This window comes from Fukomys damarensis, unplaced genomic scaffold, assembly GCF_012274545.1.
Source record: "Fukomys damarensis isolate Sample0158 unplaced genomic scaffold, DMR_v1.0_HiC HiC_scaffold_23, whole genome shotgun sequence".
Classification (NCBI taxonomy): Eukaryota; Metazoa; Chordata; class Mammalia; order Rodentia; family Bathyergidae; genus Fukomys; species Fukomys damarensis.
In genome coordinates, this window is record NW_022900935.1 from 32,384,327 (window position 1) to 32,410,022 (window position 25,696).

Below are 25,696 nucleotides of genomic sequence, written 5' to 3' on the forward strand. Positions count from 1 at the left end.
AAATGAGACTGTGTATGTAACAAGCAGAGCCTAAGCTGTGGCACCAGGTGGAGTGCCAGGTGGGCCCATCAGCCTCTCAGGCAGGAATTCACAGCTAAGCTCAAGAAGGTCACTTGTCAACTGTCGTGACCACAGATGCTAAAATTCATAGACCTCAAAAGTGTTGCTCTAGTAATCTAAGTCTAAATTAAACTTTTAAGGGCCGGGGATTTAGCTCAGTGGTTCCACTGTCTGCCTTGCAAGCACAAGGTCCCGAGTTCAATCCCCGGTACCAAAAAATAATTAATTAATTAATTGATCAATTAAACCTTTAAAACAATCTTTATTTGGGCTGGGGCTTTAGCTCAGTGGCACTGTACCTGCCCTGCAAGTGCAAGGTCCTGAGTTCGATCCCCAGTACTGTAAGGAAAAAAGAAACAATCTTTATTCACTTAAGGATCAACAAACCAAGCTTAGATTCTCTAAGGGAAGGACCAGATATCTGGCCAAGTCCTCATGAGAGACTGCCTTCGAGACATCCAGCTGTAGAAAAATCCCCAAAGGCCACCATGTACTTTGGAAGGACCCCTTGCCCAACCTGCCCCTTCCATAGGCACTTTGCTCTACCTCCACCATCCAAACCTCACAAGTTCATGCTGCAGAAGGAGCTGGTGAGCTAAGGAATGGTGTGAGCACCCAGCAAAGCAACAGCTCTGGCATTACAAAGGGCAAACACATCAGGTGTCTTCCAAGTTGTATTAGTGCTAGGCTAGACAGGTCTCAAGATACACAAAAGGACCAAAAAAGCCCAACACTTCAGGACCAGCAAGCCATCCCTGAGGAAACCTGTAGGAAACTAATTCACCTAGCAGGGAATTAGCTCGTTACCCTAGCAAGTAGCGTTCTCCAGAGAAGCCAAATGGTTCCAGGCTTCCTGGCTGATAACTAAAGTGGCTTCTTCAAGTGCTCATGGAAGAAGCCCAGCTTCTTCTCCACAAAATATCCCTGGGGAACTTCTGTCAGAAACTGTCCCCATTGGTCCGCCCCTACCTTCCAACAAGACTTCATCTTTTCTCCAAAGCCCTTCCTTTCTCTTCCCTTTACCTCCAACCTCCAGAGTAGAACATAATCTATGCTGTGTCGCATTATGGCGATAAAACATGAAGTGAGGAGAAGACATAGTAGCTGCCATCTCTTGGGTCTCACTCTGCTAACATCTGTGTTCTCACTCATCTTTCTGACCACCCACCATGATCAGCACTGTCCTCAGTACTATTGCTCACAGAAACAGTAAACAAGATTTGAGAACTATCACCTCAGTCACAGACACTGAAATTTCAATATGAGGGTAAATTCTTTGCCATTTTTCTCTACTCTAAATTGAAGGATGATTAATAACAGAAGAAAACCCGTAGGGCTCCATGACAGAACACAAAACCCATTCTGTCCCACAAAACATTATGTAACTGGCAAATTCAATTCTGGAGAATCATGAGGCAATGGGGGGAAGGGGAGCTGACCATGGGGACCCAGCCTTGGGTGCTGGCCCCCTGTAAGACTTCATCCCCTGTGTGCCCCTCTGTTTCCTCGTCTATAAGAAGGCTCCACAGACAGTGCCCCCACACAACCCAGCCAGGCAGAGGGTGCTTCTCAGAGGACCTCGGGTAACTTTTAGGGCTGGGTACATAGTTCCTATCTACTGTTCATAGAACCAGGCCTCAGCTCTCTAATTACAAGAAGGCAGCCCCATTTCTCCCACAGAAATCAGGCCTCTGTGAGGAGAGTGTGGAGCCAAAATTCAAACCAAAGCGAAAAACAGGAAGGTCACCTCTACCTTAGTATCCTACAGGTCCGAGAGGTCTTCCTTCAGCCTTCCCCATGGACCCCATGATTCATACACATGCTCAACCCCACAGGCTGGGCCCTGAAGATTTGTGCTTTTCTCTACTGAGTGGCTTCCACTCTTAAGACCCTATACACCCTCACCTTCCACACTTACCCTGCCTCCAACTCAAGATCACTCCCTAAAGGGAAACGAGTGTGACAGAGTAGCACAGTGAAGCCCACACAGTTGCAAATCAATTCTGACCACCTTCAGAATTCAGAGCTCCAGGGAAGGTCGACCAAAGCAGGCAGGGTACTGGGGCTGCTCTCTGGATGTGGTCTGACTCCCATGTGGCCCAGGAGACAAACCCTTGTAGAGGTGTCCCGAGTCAGGACGATTGCTCCCCAGTTAGATAAACCCTAAAGCCACTTTTGTACTGAGAATCTAGTCTGGGACCCAGAGGAGGCTGAGAAGAACAGAGATGCTGCTAAGATATTTTAAACCACAGGCATGTACTGAGGAGCCTGAGAAGCAGGGATGATCATTCAACTCCTACATTTTATAGAGACTGCAACAAAGAGGGAAATGGCTCCCCCAAAGTACACAGGGACTAGAAACTGAGCTGGACCCAGACCTTGGAGTGCAGTGACCACAGAACCACCCAAGAATAGTCTCACATCCCAGTGTTGTTGCCTCTGAACCAGAAAACCTGAAACCAGCACTTTTTTTTATTTTTTTAATTTGTATCAGTACATGTTTATTCTACATAACAATCACATCCATCATAGGGAGTTGGTACACATACGTAACACTTCAATTCTTTTTATATCCTCTTCCCCTGCACCAAAGCCAGCACATCTTACAATCCAGGGGCCTTCGGCACCTCCACTTTTTGCAGGGCAGATGCACCTCCTCGCCCTTTCCCACACACCTGCCACATGTGCAGCAGCAACAAGGTAGAATGGGGCAAGTCCTTGCTTGGGATCCTAGAATTCCAGGAGTGTACAGAATCACTTTGGCCATGCCTGGACCTCTCCGGTCCTCAGTATTTTCATCTATGAAATGGAAACAAGGCTTTAAAACAAGAACTCAAATCAATCAATCAATCAAAGAACTCCACTTGAGAGGAGGAAAGGAAAGGGAAAAGGGAAAAGGAAAGGAAGTAAGGACCCAAAATCCCAGGGAGTACTATAAACTGCTCTCCATCCCAGACCCTGCTCCCTCACAAATCCCAGAAACACTCACCTCTGAGAGGAGAAATCCAGAAAGATGACCAAGAAGCCGGTCCACTGGAAATCTCTGTGGAGCTGGGCCTGACCTATCACAAAACCCAGCCTGAGACACAGTACTCAGGGAGGGTGGGCTTCAGAGCACCCCACTCAGTCATGCCACCTACTTCCCAGGGACTACAAGAGGATACAGACTGGAGCAAAGACAAAGATGGGAGGAAAACTAAGGGCCTGGTTCCTTTCCCAAGGCCAAAAGATGACTGGCTGCCCTGACAGAAAGGGGAAGCATTCCCTCTAACCGGAAGGGGAGCATTTGACAGGGCCGCTCCCTCCCCCTCTCTCCTGCCCGGGCATTCAGGGCCCCAAATACACTAGGAGGCTCTGGGGCAAGGGCAGTGTGTGACCCACCTCTTCTCTGCAGTGCCAGTCTCATGTGCCAGCCACCAAGCATCTACAGAATGATGAATGAGACTAGGACCTCTGCCTATAACTTTATCCCAGCCAATGAGCAGGCCAACGGGCGCAGCAAAACCCAAACTTCTACACAAGATCCACCCAGTAAATAGGACACCAGCCACAGACACTGCAATTAGGGTCTTACCCCACTCTAACCAGGCCTCCCAAATATAAGGATTCCAGGCCAACTAAAGGAGTCCTCTTAAAGTCCTCCTAAAGAGCCAGTCCTCAAGGACTAAAAAATAACCAGGATTCAGCTTGTTCGAGGTGTGCTGGAGAGTGTGTATAGGAGAGTGAACCCAGACGTACCTTGCTTGATTTGTGTAAGGGGAAGTCCCCTGTGAGGGTCCCTGAGCTCAGCTCCCTCTCCCCGCCCACCCTGCCTGGCCAGACCCCCATTAAAGCACTGCTCCTGCCATCCACGCTGCTGTTTTGGAATGTGCCAGTAATTCTAGTGGCAGGAACAGCAAGCTTTAGCTCAGCAGAGAAACCAGCTGGAGAGGCAGCCTCATGAAATAATGAAATGCCAAGCCAACCCCTACATCTTCTCCAGTCTCTCAGGTCACCTACCAGATTAGAAGGTCTGTTGCTATGGCAACCATATCTTGCAAGTGCTGGCTGAACTTCCCCATAATTTTTAACCCTTTAACTAGCTGAGAGAGAGAGGGTGGTGTGCAAGCAAACCCAAATCCTGAAGAGTTGGCCTGCTCCGGCTGTGCTCTCACAAATTTAAGCAAGAAAAGGGAGAAAAATGGCAGCTGGGGAAGGGCAGGAGTCCCCAGTTGGGCAAACAGACAAACAGTGAAAGGGAATAGGCTGCTTCACACAGCCACCTTCCCTTGCCACCAGCATCCCATACAACAGAGACAAACTTTTCCCATACCTGGCAACTCCGAAACGCAGGAGCTGCAAGGGGCTGGAATAAACAAAGGCAAGATGGAACTCTGCCTGCCCCTCCCGGCCAGGCTCCGCGCCCTTGTGCTGTGGAACAGCGCCGGGACCTTCTGTGATAAGCAGAAGGCGGCCGTAAGCTAGGCGCAGGAGACAGATGGCCACGCTAGCACTGGCACTTTCCAGTTGTCTGATAGGCGCCTGCTGCCAAACAGGCCCCCCACCTCCTTGCAGGCGGGCGCTACCACCCCAACGTGGAGCTTGGGACTGTGGCAGCAGGCGCTTGCTTCCCATGTATTCCACCCACATCTGCAAGTCATCCCCAGGTCACTCCGTCCACTCCCGGGCTGCCCAGGCTGCGCTCTCTTTTCCATGTCAGAGGAGAAGCTTCCTCTGCTGCCCCAGCTGCCTGGCGCTCAGAGGCCAGGGTCCAAGGGGTCTTTGAGAGTGAATCCTCAGAACAACTTTCCTTGTCCCTCAGACATTCTCAAATCACACTGAGGTGGAAGAAGGTGGTGGTGGCTTCATCACTGGCGTGGGCCCCCCTTGCCTCCTCCTCTGGTCAGGTTATGTGGGACTGCCACGGGGAGCAAAGGGGCCCGACGCACTGAATGAATGCATGACCATCACACCCAGAGTCCTATGAGTTTCCCTAGAAGACCAAGGAAAGGTGCCTGGGAAGGTGGGCAGGGCAGAAGAAGAGGACTGAAGAAAGAGAAGTCTGAGGAGTCAAATGAGAAAAGGAAAAAGGCACTGTGAGCACGAAAAGCAGCTGGACAGCCAGCTCTGCTGCATGTGGGGACAGGCTCAAGGGCTCCTCATAACAGTGGGCACAGGGTCCCATCGCAGGCAGGAGAGTGAGGCCACTGTGCTATAGGCAAGTCGACACCTGTGCAGATAAGAAGCTAGAGACTCACTCTGGATATACTGGACCATGGGCTGTGCTTTAGCAAGTCTGTGGGAGTGTGTGGGGTGCTTGGCACTACTAGCGGAAAAAAGAAAATTCAACCCTGTACACACACCCATCTCACCTTGCTCCCCAGCCAGTCCCCCCACCCCATGCAGAAGGGACACCTGGGAAGAACCCGGTGTGGGAAATTAAAGGCTAATATCTTCTTTGCTAGTAGGGACAGTTGTTCTCAGTGTGTTCACCTATCACCCAGAGAGGTTAAGGAGGAGCTGGGCGGGCCATGGGGTGGGGGTGAGGATGAGGCAGGACCTGCACCTCAGGCTGGGTTTCATCAAGCATGGCCCACACACTAACAGACACGTGGGCAATGGTCAGCATATTTCTCATGAAGCGTCAACAGCGGCAGCTTGGAGGGGACCCCCTCAAGACCAAACTCCCCTACATCCAGGCAAACGGCTTATAGAACACCTATCCCACCACCTGGCACAGTGCAGGTCTCCTTCTCCAAGCCCTTGTGTGCAGGGCTGTGACTGCATCTTGACACCCTCTGCAGGATCCGGGATGAGATAGGAGTTCCAACAACATTGGGGGGGGGCACCAGGGATTGAACTTGGGCCTTTACACTTATAAGACAGGCGGCGGAACCACTAAGACAAATCCCTGGCCTCCAACAAATTTTTAAGGTAAAAAAGGATGAGCTTTCTCCCTTTTAACTCACCATTTAGGCAAGCTGCCACCAAGCTTACCCCTCATCTGTTCTAGTTTACATCCAAATCTTCTGGTTCATTCGTCCAATCCTTACTGGGCACTTACTATTGCGCTAGGCACTGTCTGCTGTCAAGGAATCCTTCTTACACAGCAACCAAATGCTGTACTCCCAGTCTCCACTTCCGCCTGACTGTGCAGACCCTCTTGACACAGAGGCCTCCTGAGCTAATGGTGAGTCCCCCAGCCTGCCAGCCCACCCACCTCAAGTGGAGAGGAAGGCAAAGCCCAGCGCCTGCAGACCAGCAGACAACAGGACGATTCCTAAGCCACAGTACAACTAAAAACTAAGAACGAAGCCAAAGGCCATGTCCTGGGGACTACTTCTGGAAACCAGTCGAAGGCAGAGAACACCACAAGAGACAAGAAGCCTGGCTTCCAGCTGTGAGACAGGACAAGGAAAGATGGGCTGCCCTCCACATCTGTGCCTTAGTTTCCCCTGCTGGTAAAACAAAGAGCGGCCCAGTCAACTCTTATGACATCCTGATGGACATTAGGAGACCAGATCATCCCAGCTGGACAGAGCTAAGAGACAAATGCTGCAGCAGACGGGGTTTACAGGCACAGCAGGCATCTCACCCAAGCGTCCCTACCTACACATACTCATCGTGGTGGGGAAATCCTGCCCACAGCTCAGAATAATAATAGAAGTAACATTTAGGTAAGGTTGGGGATTAAGTTAAACCTCACTTAAGAGGCAGGGATGCTGGCATTTGGGAGCAGGAAACAGGCTGGGGAATGCAGTTAATACCTACCACAGAGCAGAGTGGATGCCTGCCAGCTCCTGACTCCAGTGTCTCCCACCCCTGCCACACAGCTCCTTATTGCCAACTGCAGGTACCTCAAGGGCACCCAGGCAAGAGTGGGGACTAGAGGTCAATTCCAAAAGAACATTTTCAGAAGAATACCAAGCAAATCAGAAGCCAGGGAGACACCTTCCAAATGAGAGCTGAAGTGACATGCAAAGGAAGCCTGCTGTATGGAAGCAGGACGGCCTGGGCTCTGGGGACTCCCACCCCCAAGAGCTGTCACGGGAGCCTTCCAGGTGTTGGTGACAATACCTAGCACGCAGATTTCTAATCATCCAAAAATTGAAATGGGCAGCCCTCTGGGTGACAAGTTCCCCATCATATCAGGTAAATCAGAGGCTGTAAAGGGAACCAGAGCCAGAGATTCTCAGAGTCAGAAGGGATTTTAAACGTTATCGACTGATAATACGGTGATCGGAAAAAAACACAAAGAGAGGATCCCGGCCCTTCATACTTTAAAATAGCTTCTCCTTAAAAAAAAAGTCTAGGATTCCTAAGGGGGACCTAGAAAGGTTTCTCTCTGCCTCTCAGTGACCTACAGAGAGCTTTTGATAACCATCAGGTTTCCCTGCCACCTTTGGTCAAACTCCACCCACCTTCCTCCTGGCTCCTGAGGTCATTGTGTTTTTGTGGCAAAAGCTGCAGGTGGTGACTGAAATGCTGGGTAAGTAAGAAAGGCTCCATTATGTAAAAATTCAAACGTTTAGGGCTCTTCTGTAGAGCAGAAAATCAGAAATCAGTTTTGAAGGGCAGTCTCTGGTTCTGAACAGCAGCAGACCTGTGGAGTCACTTTGCGAGGACACGCACCCATGGGTATCCCTCAGCAGCAACCCCTCCTGGACGGCTGAGCACTGTGTTTGGGTCAGGCTCAACATGTCTCCCAGGGGAAAGCTTCTATCAGAGACTGGAGATGACCAGGGAGTCAGACCTGGGCCTCCCATCACTTCTGGGAGCCAGTGTGACTCACACACACTTTAACTGCCCATTGACGACTCTGTCCACTTCCTGAGTTCTCAGAATCTAGACTGTGCTCAGATGACACACACCCAAGAAATTTAGCTAGTTAGTTAATTAGTTAGTTAGTTAGTTGGTACTGGGGATCAAACTCGGGACCTTGTGCTTGCAAGGCAGGCGGCAGAACCACTGAGCTAAATCCCCGGCCCTCAAGAAATACTTTTAGAAAGGATGGATCTTTAAAACAGGCGAACAAATCAAGTGCCTTTTCTCTGTTCTGGACACAATTATATAATGTCTTTTTACCTATCTCCTTTCATTCCACTCAAAATATTACACTAAACTTGTTCTGCATTTCCTGAATCCACGGTGGGATAAAAAATAATAATGAATGATCTAAAAGCCTAGAGAGGAAAGCTACAACATGGGAATATGGAAATCTCGACTTAAGCTCCACAAGGGTAGGGATTTTTGTGTTCTGTCCAATGCTCTGTCCCCAACATGTGGAATAATACCAGCACGTAGTATGCTCTCAACAAATACCCAAAAAACATCAGCAAACAAATCCAGCGCATGACTTTGGCCAAGTCACTTACTTCTCCCTCTAAGCCCTTTCTTCTCAACCATGAAATCACAATGCTGGGGAACTCAGAGGACCTCAGCCAGTTCTAATACATCTAGGTCTCTGTTCCAGGTAAGCTGGCCAGGGAATGGCTCTGATCAGATGCATGGCCCTCAGTGCTTCCACAAAGGGGAAGCTAGGAGGCAGTGTGGTGCCACAGAAAGAGCAAAGCCTTTGCAGCCCGAGGCATAATTCCTAGCACTGCCTGGGATACATGACCTTGGGGAAGTTGCTAAATCTCCCTCCTCCAGCCTCAACTACCTCATCTGCAAAATGGGGACCATCCCTAGCTACCCCAGCCAGGCTGCAGCCTCCATTAAAAATGCACATGAAAGCACTTTGCAGGAGGCAGGTAGCGCAGAGAAAAGACTCCACAAGCCTCACTCAAGAGGAACTGCTTACTTCCAGCTCTCAACCTGACAATTGCTTTTACTCTCAATGGGGGGGGGTGTGATAATTTGGGACAAAGGATAATCAAGACGAGTTCACAAAATATCAGTATACAAAACTCGGGCTCTGTAACCTGGCCTGTCTTAGCTAAAAAGATGTAAATTTCGACATATCTCAATTCATGGGGGGGGGGTGCTCCCTTCTCAGGAAACAGAATGGAAAGTTTAAATGAGAGAAAAGAAAACATTTGGAAGATTGAACCATCGTAGAAAGAAGAGCTCTTCCAAAGTTGCAAAAGAACCCCACACTCACTGTGTGTAAGATAAGCAGAGAAACAGTGAGGGTGACAGGCAGGAATTTATAAAGAGCCTCTGGGATAACCCTGGTGCCTCCTGGGTGCAGCCTGAGAAACAGGGACATGCTCTTCCCACAGCCCAGTGGCCAGGTAACAAGGTGTGATGGGTGGTGTGTTATCAACAGAGTAGCTATGAGCAGCAGAAGTGACAGCCAAAATCAAGGCAAGTGACATTTTAAGACACCACAGATACATCCAGCCCTTTGTGGCAACACGCACCAGCATTCGCACACCAAAGAGAGAATGGTGTCTCCATCTCCCTGACCAGGAGGGAGGCCTCACCATCCTCCTTCCCAGAGGTTCAGTCCTCACTGTCCCATGAAAGCGCCACCAGAAACTCTCAGACAGAGCCTCGGGGCATCTCTTTGTCCTAAGGTAACTCAGGAAGGAGAGGGGCATAAGGCCTGGCAAAGGGTTTTTTCTGAGTATCTGAAGGCAAAATTCAGAATGTATATCTTCTCATTTGCAGTCTGGCTCCTTAATTATCTTCATCACCATCTTCACCTCCATAGTAAGGACAAGCGTACATCACAGATAAACACAACCACACAATATCCTAGCAAGAAAAAGTCCTTTCTTATCTCACTACTCATTCATTTCCTCTCTCTCTGGATCAGGAGCCCAAGAGCGAGCTCAATGGTTGTTAGCAACACCACATCCCGACTGTCCCAGGACCAACGAAAAGGAATCACCTCATTCTTGATATTAGTCTGACCCCTCACGGCACAGCAGGCTCCCCAGGTCATTCTTCCACAACAGTTCTCTCTTCCCCTAGGAACTGGCCCGGCAGAGTGCGGGCCGCCTGGGCTGACCGAATGAACGGGGCAGGACATCTCAGCTCAGGTCCCTCATTCTCTACTCAAGGACCTCAAGAGGCAGAAGCCTCGGTGCCACATCAGTGCTTCCGCAGCAGACTGGGCTCCTACAGGTCAGGGAGGGAGGCTGTCCGTCCAGCAACACCCCATAGCAGAGCCCCAGCCCATGAGGCCATGAAAGCTGCAGCAAAAAGCAGGCCTCAGCCTGATTTCTTTCATACACCAGGTAGTTGGCTTTATTTATTTTAGTTCTAGTTTATCTTCTTAAGCTGTCCAAACATTTGCCTGAGCGTCCCAGCCCAATGCCAGGCTGCCCTGAGGGCCAGCTCTGCTTTCAGTGGTGGGCTCCCCCATCCTTCCCCATAAGAGCCACGCTGCACATCTGTAAGAGCTGATGTTTCCCAGGAGTGCAATCGACTGGAAGGGCGGGGGAGAAAATGAATGGTCTCCAAGCCGGTGCGCCGCACACCGTTATCGTACTCAGATTGCAGTTTACGCGGGGAGTTCCTGCAAGAGGACTGTAATCCACCCAGCCCCCGCAGTCTGGGGCACCATGGTCAGGAGGGCTCTCCTGGGAGGGAGGCACTGACCTTCGGAGGCCCCCCTGCATGAGCCCAGGTTTGTCTGCCAAGTCACATCTCAGTTTCCATGTGCTGCAGCCACACAAGATTTGCAAACCAGAACTATGTACCTCTTCTCTGTGAACTGCCTTGTTGTGCCCACTTGGGAGATGGGGACAAATGTTACTTCTCCCTACCAGCCAACTCCAAGGGGGGACAACCACAGAGCCTTTAGCAACTGTGTAAATGAGCATTTCTTCACCTGAAGTATTTAGAGTAATTAAAAAGAGACAACTCTGCTACCACATCAGCAACCCGATGCCACGATGGACAGGTACAAGAGGTATCCAAACACGCCCTTCATTTATAGTCCACTGCCTTCCCCACAACCACCAGTCTTCTCTGGCCTCAAAGAAACAGCCTCTTAGGAACCAAGAAGTTACACGAGAGGGAGAATACTGCTATCCATGAAACCATCCTCTGTGCCACCATAATTTTTTACATAAATTAACAACAAAGAAATCCCTAAATTGACAAAAGCAACCAGTTTGGTTTTTTTCCTCCTAATGCAAAAGTACGTGAGGAAAGATATATTGTTTTGTTATAGACAGTTTCTTTAGTCAGACTTAAAATGGGATTTACCATATCGTGCAGCTCTCCAGGAGTAAGGAGATTTGCATTGAGCGAGGCACACCTGCACCAGGACAGGCCTGGGTGGGCCACCTCCCCGGGCAGCAATCAGACAGCAGACCAGATTCATGACAAGGTCTGCCCTCAAGAGAGTTCCGGCATGGCATCAGTTCCTAATTCAAATAGATTCGTCCTTGCCAAGAGTGGTGGTACGTACTTGTAATTTAAGCTACTTGGGAGGCTGAGGCAGTAGGACTACAAGTTGGAGATCAACCTGGGCAACATAGTGATATTGTCTTGACAGAAAAAAGAAAGAAAGAAAAAGAAAGAAAGAAAGAAAGAAAGAAAGAAAGAAAGAAAGAAAGAAAGAAAGAAAGAAAGAAAGAAAGAAAGAAAGAAGGAAAGGAAGGAAGGAAGGAAGGAAGGAAGCAAGGAAGGAAGGGGGGAGAGAGAGAGAGGGAGAGAGGGAGAGAGAGAGAGAGAAAGGAGGAAAGGAGGGAAGGAAGGAGGGAGGGAGGGCACGGCAGGCTGGGGATTTGGCTCAGTGGTTCCGCTGCCTGTCTCGCAAGCACAAGGGCCCGAGTTTGATCCCCAGTACCCACCCCAAAATTCTTCCTTGCAGACATTAAAGCCATGATTGGAAGCTGGCCATGGGGTGCACACCTCTAATCCCAGCACTCAGGAGGCTAAGGCAGGAGGATCACTGTGAGTTCAAGGCCAGCCTCGCTACATAGTGAGCTCAAAGCTAGTCTGAACTATATAGAGATCATGCCTCAAAATAATAGAAATAATAAATAAAAATAAAATAAAACAGGTTGGCAAACTAAGGCCTACAGGCCAAATCTGGCCCAACCAGGGTTTTTTTGGGTTTTTTGTTTTGTTTTGTGTTGTTTTTTGCAGTACCAGGGATCAAACTGGGGACCACATACTTGGCCAGGCAGATGTGGCACCACTGAGCTAAATCCCCGGCCCCCAAGCCAGTTTTTTATAATAAAGTTTTACTGGCAAAAGCCACACTCGATCACTTCTGCACTGTCTGTGCCTGGTTTTGTGCTCCAATGGCAGATCCAAGTCACTATGAGAACCAACGCAGCCCACAAAGCCTAAAACAGCTACTATCCAGATAAGTGTGCTGACCCCAACTCTAGAGGCAAACACATCCAGTGAAAAGGCTGTCATAAGAGAGGGGTTCTGAAGAACAAGAACAGCTGGTTCCTCGTCTCCACTTTATACATGGAGAAACTGAGGCCCAGAGCAGGGGAAGCTATCTTTCGGGGTCAGACTGCTACAGATACTGAGGCCTCAGCTGCCTTTCAGCCCAGCACTCCATTTAGGACAAAGTAAGCAGTGAGGCTCTGGGAACAAAACACCAGCAGTAAAGGAAACATAAACAGTAGAGTAAACCCACACACACACACATATGTGTGCTTGTCCCAGGTTTAACATCAGAAATGTGAAAAATGGGGGAAGGCATGGGATGGTCTAAGCAAACCAATATCCAAAAGAGCAGGCTATTTTAAACCCTTTACAAGTACCCCTCTTTCACACACATGTGCTCATTACAAGCCGGGCCTCCCTCCAGCCCAGTAGAAGGTCACTCCCTCTCTCAGCAGTGAAGGTGAACTTGGTGGTGCTGAATCCAAACAGCCTTTCATTACCAGTTGTCTGCAATGTCAGCTTTTCAGGTTCTCATTCAACCCTGCCCTTGAGGAGCCCAGATCGGTGAGGTCCGTGCTCAACTTTAACACTTTCTCCCAAGAGTGTTCTAGAGCTTTCCCAAAGGCACACCCGTCATGTCCCCAAACCAAGCTGGGAGGGACATGCAGAAGGAAAGGGCCCTGGCAGGAGGATCAGAACCCGCTTCCTCCGTGTCCAGCAACAACACAAAAGCACCAGACAGCTTCCCTTGCAATGGCACTGGGAAACATCAGACAACCTGAGTGGTACGTGGGGATGAGGCAAAGCTACAGCTGAACTAATTAGCTGGCACACTGACAGAGGCCCATTGTGCCACGGGGTGGTGAAGCAATCTGAGCGCGAGGGCATCACCCACAATGTCGAAAGGCCCCTGGCAGCCCAGGTACAAGAGGGTGAGGACGTGTTCCGTCGTGTCACCAACATGGCTCCCTGCAGAGAAGGCACACACGTTTCTGTGTGTGGTGAGACATGTCTGGGGTTAGATTCTCTTAAAATTAATTTCAAAAATCTGAGGCAGGAGGATTGTGGATTCAAGGCCAGCCAGAGTTACACAGCAAGACCCTGTCTCGAAGAAAGAAAAAAAAAAACCAAAAAGCAATAACCGAAACACTAGTAAGAACTACTCTACCATTTGAGAAGCTCAGTGAAAGGCAAAAACTGGAAAACTGAGCAGTGCAGAGCTTGCCTGTGAGCAACCCAGCAGCCTGCCAGCCAAGGCATGAGACGGCACACAGGCAGGGCAGGGCTAGAGGGAGCTCTCCCATTCCAGAGGCAGAAGGAGAGTAGAAGACACCATCACAGGTATCATGGCGATGCGATTCTAGGTGCTCCCTTATCTACCCAACATCACCCCTCTAGCTCCGTGAAGAATTCCCTCTCCCCCTCACCAAGACACCCTACATTTCCCAGATGGCACTGCACCCCACATCCCCTCCCCTGCCAGTCTTGTTCACTTGGCCCCTGCACTCCTCCAGCCTAGTCTTTCCTCCCCTCTCTCTGCCTCAGTTTCTTCATCTGGAAAACTACTCACCTTTACTGGAGTGAAGAGTTAATTTACACAAAGCACTTAGAATCCTAGTAGCATGAAGTCAGGGCGGCCTGGGTTAGTAGTGTCAACGTCTCCAGCTCTCCTTGGAGAACACTTTCTCCAGAAAGTCTTCCCTGATTCACTCTATGGGTTAACTGCTCCCCTGCCCTATCACCAGCACCACCAGGGCCTGATGCTCCAACTGCTGCGAACAGCTCTCTGGTGTATGACACCCATCCCCAAATCCTACAACATGGGACAAAGTCATAAGCAGCTGTGCCAAATCCTTCATTTGCTGTGTATTGGACCACGACATGGTTACTGTGGTAAGAACCAGCTTTGGATTCACACAACTTGCTCCCAGTCTCTAATGGCCTTCCTCTTCAGAGCTGAGAGACGCTGTTCATATGCACAACCCTCTGAGAACCTCAAATTCCTTGTGCTAGAAAAGGAACAGTGACATCATTTACCTTGTGGATTTTCTGGATGTCAACTGAAGCTCCATGCAAGGTTCTGACAGAGCACCTTGCACATGGGAGGCCAGAGTAGGGCAGCCTCTCGCTGCTGCCAAGTCTCACCTGGTGTCTAATGGTTAATCCTCATCTCTAGCCAAAAGTCAGGTCTTCACCAATCCTGTGCCCATCAACCCCACCTTGGAAGACACCAGCAGCGACTAAGGAGTCAGGCAATAAAAGCAAGACAAAAACCTCCTTGTGAGCCAGGTCTCCGATGTCCCACTGACTCCACAGTCCAATCTGTGCCTCTCATGCAAGGCTTCAGAGACGTAAAAAAACATTCAGATAAATGGGTCTCCACTACTGAGCTCGCACACAGGGAAAAACATTTAAATCTAAATCAAAAAAAGTCCCTACAGAGCCAGTGCTCAAGAAGAGCATTCTGAGTAAGTGGAGGTGCCGAGGTAAAGGGTCCCAGACTGCCAGATAAGGCAGCCCAGCAACTCCTGCAGGCCTTTCTCTGATCTCCCCAGGACTGGTTCCCTGGGCCAGGCAGCCTCTGCAGCAGGTCTCTTCCAACACTATTGATTAGTACCTTGGCCAGGAACAATGCTGGGAAGCGAAAGTCAGACCACTCTTTTAAGCAAGCGCTGGAGTTCTAGTGGACTTTGTTTCTAAAGTGTGCTCTGTGTGCCAGACAACCCAACAATTCCATATCTAAAAATACCATTATATCTATGGACACAGACATCTAGCCATGAGGATGTTCAGGATGGTGTTGTTTACAGCATGAGAAAATCAGAAACAATCTTACTGAGAGACAATTTATACGAAGATTAGAAACAATCAATAGTAAAGGACTAGTGAGCTATGACACATCCAGCATAATCTTTGGTGATCACTAAAAAAGACGGAAAAGTTTGGAAATGACATGGAAGGGGCCCATGGGACCACCTTACCTAACATCAGAACAGGCACTCAGTAAGAAGATGGAAGGCTCTGCAGGGCAGGGACGCTATGCTGTAACCCTAGGAACCTGGTGCCTGGACTCCCAGTTGAATCCAGTTTTCTACATTTTGGGATAAAAATGGTTACCAACTCACAGCCTGGAGCATTTCTGAAAGTTTTAGAATTACCCACCAGGCAAGGGCCTGAAGTCAAATAAGCTTGAGAGTTGTCTTTTGTACTGTTCATCCACCCCACAATGGACCCCACGCCACAGCTGAGATCCACAATGCCTCCTGATGCACTAAACCTCTGAGACACCCCACATGACATGAGCTGCTTTGTCTGGCATTTCCCAGAGGTCTGGACTCACGCCAGTTTCTGGATTGCATCTGAACATCTCACTGGAAAGCAGGGGGTGCTGACAGACTAGAAAGCACCTGGAGTGTGGCAGGGGCCCTGGGACCACTATGTCTTTCCCTTGCTGGGGAATGCTGGGTCAGGGCATCATCCTGAGCACAGCCCCCGCATCAGGGAGAAGCTAAATAGTCGTGGGTTTTGTGGTACTGGGGATGGAAGCCAGGGCTTCACACGTGCTAGGCAAGCACCCTACCACTGAGCTACACTGCCAGCCCTATCAGAGGTACCTTGAACCGTACTCCCTCAAAGATGAGACCCATCTTTGGGGGCCACGACGGGAGGTGTGAAGGTGAAAAGCTCCCAGGCAGGCTGGTCAAACACATAGACAGCTTCATTTTTCTGTTTTGTAATTTGGGCTTCCACATGGGCCAGCATTTACAGAAAAGGTTTTCCTGCTTAAGAAAAAAATCAGGATGACTGAAGTCTTCATCCTGTAAGGTCCCCTCCTCATCACTACAGCCAACTTTCCTTAAATCTGTGTGCTTCAAATGGGAAAAGTCCTCTCAAGCAGGGGACGGGCCAGGCCTCCTGGAGAAGGTGAGGTTTGACCTACACTTGTTCCAAGAGGCTCCCTGGCAACAGTTAGGGGTGAACCAGGGAGGCCTGCCTGTGGGCAGGAGTGCAGGGAGCCGGGGTGACCACAGCTGAGGACAGATGAAAAGGCACCTTGAACTCCAAGGTCAAGAATATCCACGTGGAGGCTGAAAGCAAGAAATCAGCTATGAGATCAAAAAGAAGGCTTATGTGATCAAAAAGAAGCGAGCAGTTAGGTAAGTGTGGCAAACAGCTCCTGCTCTGGTGTCTGTGTGAGGAAGGACTAGAGAAGCTCTGACAGTCCTGTGTTTGTATTCTGGCTACACAAGGCAAGTGCAGAATTTGGGGCTGGGTCTGAAACAGAACTTCAAGGCTCCAGCTTAAACCTGGTATTGGGAGACACCGGGATGGGAACAGATCCTCAGCCTTCACATGTGTCTGAGAACTTGATCTTGTCCTATTGACCATCGTGGGCTTTCCAGGGACTGTACCCTCGACAATATCCTGGGTACACTCTCCATCGCCCCAGGGCCTTCCTGGAAGATGGCAGCTGGCTCTGTCAGACAGATACAGGGCTTCCAACCATAATCACTTAGAGTCTGCATGCAACTTGCACTCACCTGGGAATCCAAACAACCCGGAAACGCAGACAACATCACTGGCCAAATTCTAGCCCAGAGTGTTGCACTGACGACAATAAATTCATCTAGTGTTATCTGACAGAGGCTGAAGTGGAATGCTATATGGAAAATAATTATGAACCCCAAAGTCAGCAGGAAAAGAGTTACTGCGACCAACTTTAGTGTCTGACGTGAGCAAGAGAGAATGTCAGAGTGTGCCAAGCATTTACCATCTGTCCTATGCTGGCCTTCAGATTGGATTTTTACTCTCAGCTTCATCACATACTGGACATGTGACTTTAGAAAGTCACTAAAGCCACCTGCCTTTTCATCAACAAAACAGGATAATAAGCCTTGTCTGTCACTCCCCCAGGACTGCTGGAGGGTGCCAGCGAGCCTGTGTACAGGAGGCCGTTCTGTAAAGCATCCAGAGCAGGGGGTTATTATATTTAAGGGATTATAGTCCTTCTCCACAAGAGTGGCCCCGAGGCACTACACAATGGTGAAGAGGCTTCCAAATCAACAAAGAATTAGCACGAGCATGGTGGTTGTGAGTGGTGGAAGCCCTCAGCATGACTTGGCTCAATTCTAAAGCTGGGAACAGACTCAAGGCCTGGTCCTCTAATCTCTGTCACACAGAATAAAGGAATCCTGTGTCTTCAGTAGTTCTCCCCAGTGTTGCTCAGCACAGGGCCATGGGCCCACATGGTCCAGAGACCTGAACACTCAAATCCCACCAAATGGGCCCCGTAAGTGAAATGACAGGGCCAACCTGCTCTTGCCAGAGGTGGTGGGGTGGGAGAAGAGCACTGGTACCGCTGCCAGGAGTCCACTCCAAGGGGATACTGCCTAAGGGAAGGGCCACAGGACAGGGTCTCCAGGCAAGCCCAAGGCTATGGGTCTGTCTTCCACTGCTTAGCTTTCATAACCACAGGGCACTGTCCACATTTTCGGCATAGGACCGCATGTTCCTACAAGACTAAGTTCAGAGCTGAGATCAGGTTTGGGTGCATGGATGCACCAGAGCACAGAGGAAAACTACATCACTAGGAGAACAGACACACAAGTCCACTCAAGGCAAGTGAGAGACAGCATGTGCAAACACTGTCTGCACTTGCACAAGTCTGGCTTGGCACAACTGGCTCGCTGTGGAAGGCTGTCTTCGAGGAAGCCTTGGGCGATGTTATTCCCTGTTTTACAGTGCACAGGGACAGCCTGCTGGAGCCTTCCTGTGACATGACACAGGAGTTTAGGAACTGGTGTCACACCCAACTTGGTGTTTCAATGTATCTCACCTATTATTGAGACTCTGGACACACAATCCACCCTCCAAGCTGATTCCACTTCCATAAAGTGAGGCTACACTCACCTGTAAGACTGATGAGAGAACCATCATAGTAACTACTAATACAGAGAGATAAGATACAATAATGAAAACGACTACTGCTTTCAAGGGCTGTGCACGTGCCAGTGCTGTGCCAGGCAGTCTGCCCACATTTTATCTAATCCTGCCCAAGTCTAACAAGCCTGGCCTCTGAAACACAGACAGTAAGGTGGGGGCAGGGGAGTGGCTGCTGTCAGATTCAACACCTTTCTACCTGCAGCCACTACCAATGCAGCTGCCCACACCTGGAAGCATGCTCTGAGCGTACCCTGCATAGCAAATCCAGCCAAAAACCTCACCTCATTTCACAGACCCACCTCAAGTGGGTTATACTCACTTTTCGGATGAGGAAACTGAGGAAAGGGGAACTCACTGAACTGCCCAACGCCCCCCCACCACCAAGTTCATGAGCACAGCTCAACAACCAGACCTGGGTTCCTGTTGGGCAAAACAGTGACTCCAGTGGCTACACATGTGCCCGGCATCTGCAGCCTGACTCTGGGGGGTTGAAGGCTGGGTCTACCGTGCTGCAGTGAACTCCTCACTTCTCTGTGGCTTTGTTTTCTGGTTGAAAATGGATAACACCTGCCCCTCCGAGTTGGGTGTGAGGATTAAATTACTTCAAATCCCGGAGAGAAGAAACCCTTTAGACATCAGCCACTATCAATACTCACTGGCCGCAATCCTCCCAGACCAGCATCTGCACCTCCCCGGGGTGTACCTTGGCCTCTATTTTCTCTTTCCCACTCCTTCTTCAAGGCCCTCTCTGGGAAGCCCTTTCAGCCCCAGAAGCAGCCAGCAACTCCCCTCTCTCTGGGCAACCCTCAGATGCTGCCCATGTCCCCTCCTGGTGCTGACCATAACCTGCTATGTCAATCAGTCTACCTTTCCAGACCACAGTCAACAGAGCCCTCACTCAACTCTATGTCCTTGGTGTGCCACACTTCCAGCAAGATCTGGACACCACTGCACAACTGGTAACCAAGCAACTGGGAACCCTCCAGCTGCAGGTTTCCAACTCTGCTTATACCAGCGACCCTGACAGTGCTCAGGAGCATCAGACCCAGCAAGTGGTGGGTGGCAGCCAATGGGCACCTCTCCTAGACCTCCTGTCTATGATGGGTAAATTGGAGCCCAGAAGGGCTTGGTGATTAACCCAAACCACACAGCTAGAAATCAACTGAGCCAGGACAAAAGTAAAGTACCGCAGTAGACTCCACTGCCTAGTCAGCCACTTTCTCTTTACTTTTCTGCCTTTTCTATTCTTTTTTAAGAGGAGGGAGGCAGGTTTTTGCACCAAGTAGGATGTCCCTACATATAATTTCCCCATGGCTGGGAATAATCAATAACAAACTAACAAGCTTGTGCATGGATGGCTCTGATATGCCCGGGCGCTCCTCCCAGTGTCATCAGCACTAACCCCCTGACACAGGCACTCAACTGCCACCTGACTGACAGCCTGACTTCCATCTTCCTCCCTCTTCCCCTTGAGGGCCCCCAGAACCACCAGGGGAAGTAGGTTGCTAATGGCAACAGCCTTGGAGCAAGGTGAGACCTACCAGCCCGCTGCTGAGGCTGAAGGAAATTTTTCAACAGCCACTGGGGCCCCTTTCCATCAATCAGGGTGGCCTCTCCCTGCTCAGAACTCAGTTCCCTTGTCTTTAAAAAACAGGTGTTGCCCTTCATGATTCTACTTGGAATCCAGCCACTTTGGGCCTCTGGTGATAGCCTGGATGCGCTTAGGTGGGTGGGTGAGCAAAGGGTTGTTTTTGGAGAACAGGAATGCCTGTCCACGATCCAGCTCAACAGAAACCCCACTCCTCCCTACTCACACCCAGAGCAGTGCACATGGGTGTCTGAGCAGAGGCCCTGGGCTTCCCTAGAGATGCGGGTTCTGACCATTCCATTCTAGCAATGTGATCTGGACCCTAGGGCTACAGTTGCTGCGACTTCCTGCCATCATCCTGCTCTACAGGAAAGGCAGGCTGTTCCAATGCTTCCCAGAGAGCTGGTGCACAGGAATTCCTAAGAAAAGTTCACTGAGGGCTCATGAGGGAGTGGGCACTGGAGAGGGTCGAAGTGGGTTTGTATGGGAGCAGCCAGGCTGACACCAGGCTTGGGGAGACAGACTGTGCTGGAAAGGTACTGGGCGGGGAGGGGGGTGCTTGTGGCTGGACACAGAGGGCAAGTGGTTCACAGCCCTAGTGTCTGGAGACCAGGGAAGTTGCGGGGAGAGACACACGGAAGCCTGGCTCTCACAGCTACTTAAAGGGCATATGGCCTCCAGGAAAGCCTACCTTTTTCATTTGTCATTAATCTCTCCATCCAGCCACAAAGGGGCATCATCAATTCCTTCAGGCACACCTGGCCCAGGACCCCCAACCCATAAGCCTGTAACCTATCCAAGCCTCTCTGGGGTTATCAGTCTTTTCCAGAGTGAAGTCTGTTCACAAAGCACCTCAATCACCCTGTGATGCGGGCTGACACTGCCCAACATCGTCCCCACTTCACAAGCGCAGAAGTGAAGTAATGAATAAGCCCGTGTGGCTCAGAAGCACGTCCATCCTTTCCTCCCTCAGTCCTCACCGAACTTGGCAGAGGACAGAATGCAAGGCCAACAGACACTCGCCAGCCCTGGCTCCTAGGAAACTAACTAGGGAACTACCTAGGGAATTGGGAAGTCTAAAACACCGATGCTATGCGATCCAACCGAACAGCAGGCAGGGGCTTACTCAAAACTATCTTCTAGTCCTCATTTTGCTTTTCAAAGAAATACAGTGAAGCACAAGTCAGGAAGGTAGGAGGCCAGGGCACCCTGGGAAGGTACGCACAGCAGCATCCCTCCCAGCCCGCCCTGCAGGGCTCATCTCCAAACATAACCCTGCCCGCCCTATGGCCGGGGATTTAGCTCAGTGCTTCCACTGTCTGCCTTGCAAATGCAAGGACCCAAGTTCGATCGCTGGTACCAAAAAACAAACAAACATAACCCTGCCCTGTGAGGAGCCAAGCAGAGCAGCAGAGGAGCCTCCACTAGCTGCTGTTCCCCACCTCCTACTCCACTGGCCAGCAGGTGGGGTTGAGGACTGGCCCAGTCCCCAGATGTGGGCAAGACCCTCTGGGCAGAGCTCAACATGCTCAGCACAACAGCAATAATCACAGACAGCCTGAGCAAGGCATGTTACCACCACCTTACAGATGGAGAACAGCGCAGCGTGAAAAGCCCAGAGGTAGATGATGAGCCAGGGAGGGCACACTTCTTCCTGTTTGAGGGAACACAGCATAGACATCCGTCTATGCATTCATTTAGTTACCAGACAACAAGATGGCAATACTGAGGGTGTGCAGGTGACAAGATGCTCCCGACTGCCTAGCCCACCAGCACCTCTGTCTCATTCCCACTCTCCCACCAGGCTGCAGCCACTGCTGCTCCGGACACTCCATTTCCAGCAGCTGCCCTTGGTTCTGTGGCCCCAGGAGAGAGAACCCAAAAAAGCACCTGAAAGGACCGCCATGAGAGGTAGCCTCTGGACTCCAGGGGCAAGAGATGGCCAAGCACCTGGGTGTGCAGAGAGAAAATGTAAAGCACCAGTTTTGGGAGAGACACAGCCAGAGCCTCCTCTGGGCTTTATCACCACTCGCCAGGAGGGCTGTGGGTGGCCTGCCTACCACTGGGCGAGGCACTGGGCAGCCCCGAAGGGAGGCAGGAGCAAGGCCAACAGCTAAGCAGTGGGCCACAAGGTGGTGCTGACCAGGCTGAGGCCAGGCAGGGGAAGGAGAGACAGGAAGGCGAGGGAGAGAGACAGAAGGAGGGCAGGGGAGAGGAGGGGGCAGGGAGAGGAGAGGGAAGGAAAGGGCCTTTGTGCTGGCCTCTCTCATCCTCAGGAGCAACAATCAGTTATGCAAATGACCCCTCCCCCACCATCCAGTCTTGGGACCCCCTCCCCCATGGTTTCTCACACACATACACAGTGTGTGTGTTTGTGTGTGTGTGTGTGTGTGTGTGTGTGTGTGTATGTGCACAACCCTGAGGCCTTGGCCATTCAGAGAAGAAATCCAGCCCTTGTCCGGGGTCCTTCCTCAAGTTCTTGAGTCCACATAATCTTTTATGGGGATGGGTCTCAGTGAAGTTCAGATTAGCTTGAACCCACTCCACAGCCCATCACTACACCCAGTTCATTTTGGAGACCACGCCCATCTCTGAGACACACGACCCTGCCAAAGATGCGCTCCGGGCCAACTGCAGGGCTCCCCCTCTGGGCTCAGCAGTGGTTAATCAGGACAGGGAGTTCACAGCTGGAAGGAGGAGGCAGCTTTTAGCTTCAGAATCAGAATGTAACTGAACACACCACTTGTTTGACTTTATCTCACTAGTTCTCTCACTGCAGTGCAATAACCTGAAGGAAAAACCAGCTCTGAGACCAAGCCCTCCACATTAGTCTGGACTCCTGAGAACCACATGGAAAGTCACAGCCAGGTGACAATTTCAGGCACGGGGGCTCTTACGCCCCTACTTTTCTCAAGAGATATACTTTTGATCGTTTCAGTTTCAAATTACATCAAACATCTAAATTGGGAATCCCAGCTCCTCCACCACAGGCGCACCTAAGGTGGGTATTCAAAGCAGCACTTATTTACAAACGGCGATGCAAATCTGTCCCATCAATCTGGACACCCTCGACACACACCTTTGCCGATGTCCACCTCAGAAGTTCCCATCCCAACTGAGAAGCAGGGAGGGCGTGAGTGCCACCTGTCACCCCGTGGCTAACGACAGCTATGACAATGATGGCAGCCACACAGAACCTGGCATCTCTGTTACAACTCCAGTGAAGCTCTTGTGTTCTGAAACAAAAGTAGTATTTAACGAAAGACAAAGCCTAAATGCATTCTGAGTCCTTTCCACACCAGTCCTCAAAGCAAGGGTACTGGGAACATTCCACTCTGATGCCAGAGGGCGGGTCTCAGGTCCCAAGTACCACATTGAAAAGGTGGGCAATCCATAAATGGGCCACTACTGAGAGCACAACCCTTTTCTCTGGGATGGAATGCTTCCCCCACTCTCACACCCAAAATGAAAGCCACTGTGCTCCTGGCTTTCCAGCCAGCTCTGCCTCCAGGACTTGCCTGATAAGCCCTCAAGGCTACTAGCGCTCCAACCAGCCAGGCTTCCAAAGGTGAATGTACTGAGTGCTCCCTACATAGTGCCTGGTCCTGAACCCTCCATGTCTTTGCTCCTGAGGAGTTAGCCTCAGCGCTGGCATCTCCAGTGGTGGACACCTACAAGACACATTTCCACAAAGCAACTGTGTCAATGTTAACAGTGGGTTCCCATGGCTGGGGACACAATTCCTAGAGACAGCCATCATGCAGACAATCAAAAGATAATACATCTCCAACAGTTCAGGCTGAGTGTTGAAGACATATGCTAGAAAGGTGTCAAAGAAAAGAAAAAGGGGCTTTTGTGACAGTATTTAAAGATGCTCATGCCAAAAATGCACACTTAGTCCCAAAATAAAATTGTACGTAAGTTGAGATTGGAAGACAGGGTTTCTAAACTCACACATTGTCCTCTATAACATCATATAAATATATGTAGTTAAATTAATAAATCAAAGGGGGACAGAGAAGAAAACACTTCCAGCAATAATGAAGCCACATCACTGACCATGGTCCTGTCTGCCTCAGCTCAGTGCAAATCCACACTAGTTTCTACAGAACCTCCACAGGTCTGGGCTCCTGACTCTAACAAGATGTATCTAGTCACACTACCCAACGAAGCTGTCCCCCTCAGGTTTCTGGCAATCAGGTTAGGAACTAGACACCAGAGTTCCCATTTTCATCATGAAAAACTGAATCAAGTCCAGTCTGCCCATATTTTGAGCAACTTAAATTCATGATAGATTTTTCCCCAACTTTTGGTTTTTCTCCTCTGATTTTCTGCTTAACACTCCAGCAATTGTCAACCCTGCTTAAAGAGAAGACACTATCATGTAAGAAACATCGAGTGCTTCAATACTCAGAAGTGTGGGCTGTATTAAGAGCTCAACATGGGCCGGGGTTAGCTCAGGGGTTCCACTGCCTGCCTTGAAAGCACAAGGATCTGAGTTTGATTCCTGGTACCAAAAAAGAGAAAGTCAAGAGCTGGGTGTGGTGGCACAAGCCTGTAATCCCAGCACTAGGGAGGCTGAGGCAGGAGGATCGCTGTAAGTTGGACACCAGCCTGGGATACATAGTGAGTTCCAGGTCAGTCTCAACTATATAGTGAGACCCTGTCTCAAAAAACAACAACAACAACAAAAAAGAGTTCAGTGTGCTACATTGCCAGGCACGGTAAAAAGAAAGTTAGACTACAAAGGCCCCAGAACTACATAGGCCAGGATGGGCTCAGGCCACTCCAGGCCCCTGAGTTGAGCAGAAACTCCCAACAAAGCTGCTCCCTCAAAAGAGGCTGCCAAGGGCCAGCACCAAACTTCAAAACCAACTGCCACCTTTTGGAGGCTGGGGTAATTGGTTCCTTTCCCTTCCAGGGGTGGAGACACTGGCCTGGACCGCCAGGCTGCTTCTGCCTCACCAGAGCCTGGACTGAGTTAAGTTTCACTGGTGAGTGGCCAGCGGGGCACAAAGGAAGGAACCGCTGGGGGAGGGGAAGGCGAGGCCACAGAGCTGGAGGGCTGGGACAAAGGGGACGAGAGACAAAGGGACAGGAAAAGAGAGCCTGCTTTCTCTTCTGAGGAAGGAACTCCTCATTCAGTCTAATATTTCACTCACACAGAACCACGCCACCACACATTTTAAGGGGACGAAAATGTGCCTGGGACGAATGCAGGCTCTCTGGATCCCTCCTAGACTCCAGGTCCGTCCCTGCTCACCGTTCAGAGTCAGCCAGGCTGCCTCTCCAGCCCTGATCTGCCACCCTGAGGAGACAAAGAATTTCTTATTTGAAGAAAAGAACCCCTCTTGGGAGTGTGAGCCAGTGACACACAGGACACTTGCTGTGCAGGGAGGTGAGGTGCAAGTTTCCTATGGGGGGTCAGCACCCGCTGCACCCTCTCCAAAGGCCTACCTGCCTGGCCCTTTGTTATGTTTTTCTTTTGCCTTCCTCACTCTGAGGCTGTGGTGAGGGATCCACACTGAAGAGGGTGCCCAGCCCCGCCCAGTCGAGGAGGAAGAGGAGGAGGAGGGTGTCTAACATGGGTGAGGTCAGCCCAGATAGATACCCGGGTCAGGGGCAGGTCAAGCCTCAGGTCTGTGTTCCTTGAGGCTCTTGGTTTGGCTGGGTTTTGATTTGATGCTCAGCTTAGTAAAGGAGAGATAGGCTACCATCACATTGTCTACTAACAAAGCAAATCTGCCATCAGTGCTCAAGGGTATACCAAGAGAGGGGTCACAATTTAAGAGTGGCTGTCACCACCAGCAGGGGTGG

The 25,696-nt window shown here is 50.3% G+C and overlaps 1 protein-coding gene across 5 annotated transcripts in view; it reads right to left on the reverse strand.

Moving 5' to 3' along the window:
• The window catches only part of Ssbp3 (single stranded DNA binding protein 3), a 121,240-nt gene extending 99,076 nt beyond the window's left edge, over positions 1–22,164 (reverse strand). For 4 of the 5 annotated variants that reach the window (XM_033767779.1, XM_033767776.1, XM_033767775.1 and 1 more), the window contains exons 1-2: positions 21,940–22,164; positions 21,770–21,829 (exon numbers count right to left, since the gene is read on the reverse strand). In XM_033767779.1, coding sequence (XP_033623670.1) covers positions 21,770–21,829; positions 21,940–22,149 — 270 coding nt within the window. In that variant the 5' untranslated portion in view covers positions 22,150–22,164. Of the gene's footprint in view, positions 1–3,049; positions 3,123–4,059; positions 4,137–21,769; positions 21,830–21,939 lie in introns of those variants that run through there. The other variant, XM_033767778.1, reaches the window with a different exon arrangement.
• Positions 22,165–25,696: the final 3,532 nt, after the last annotated feature.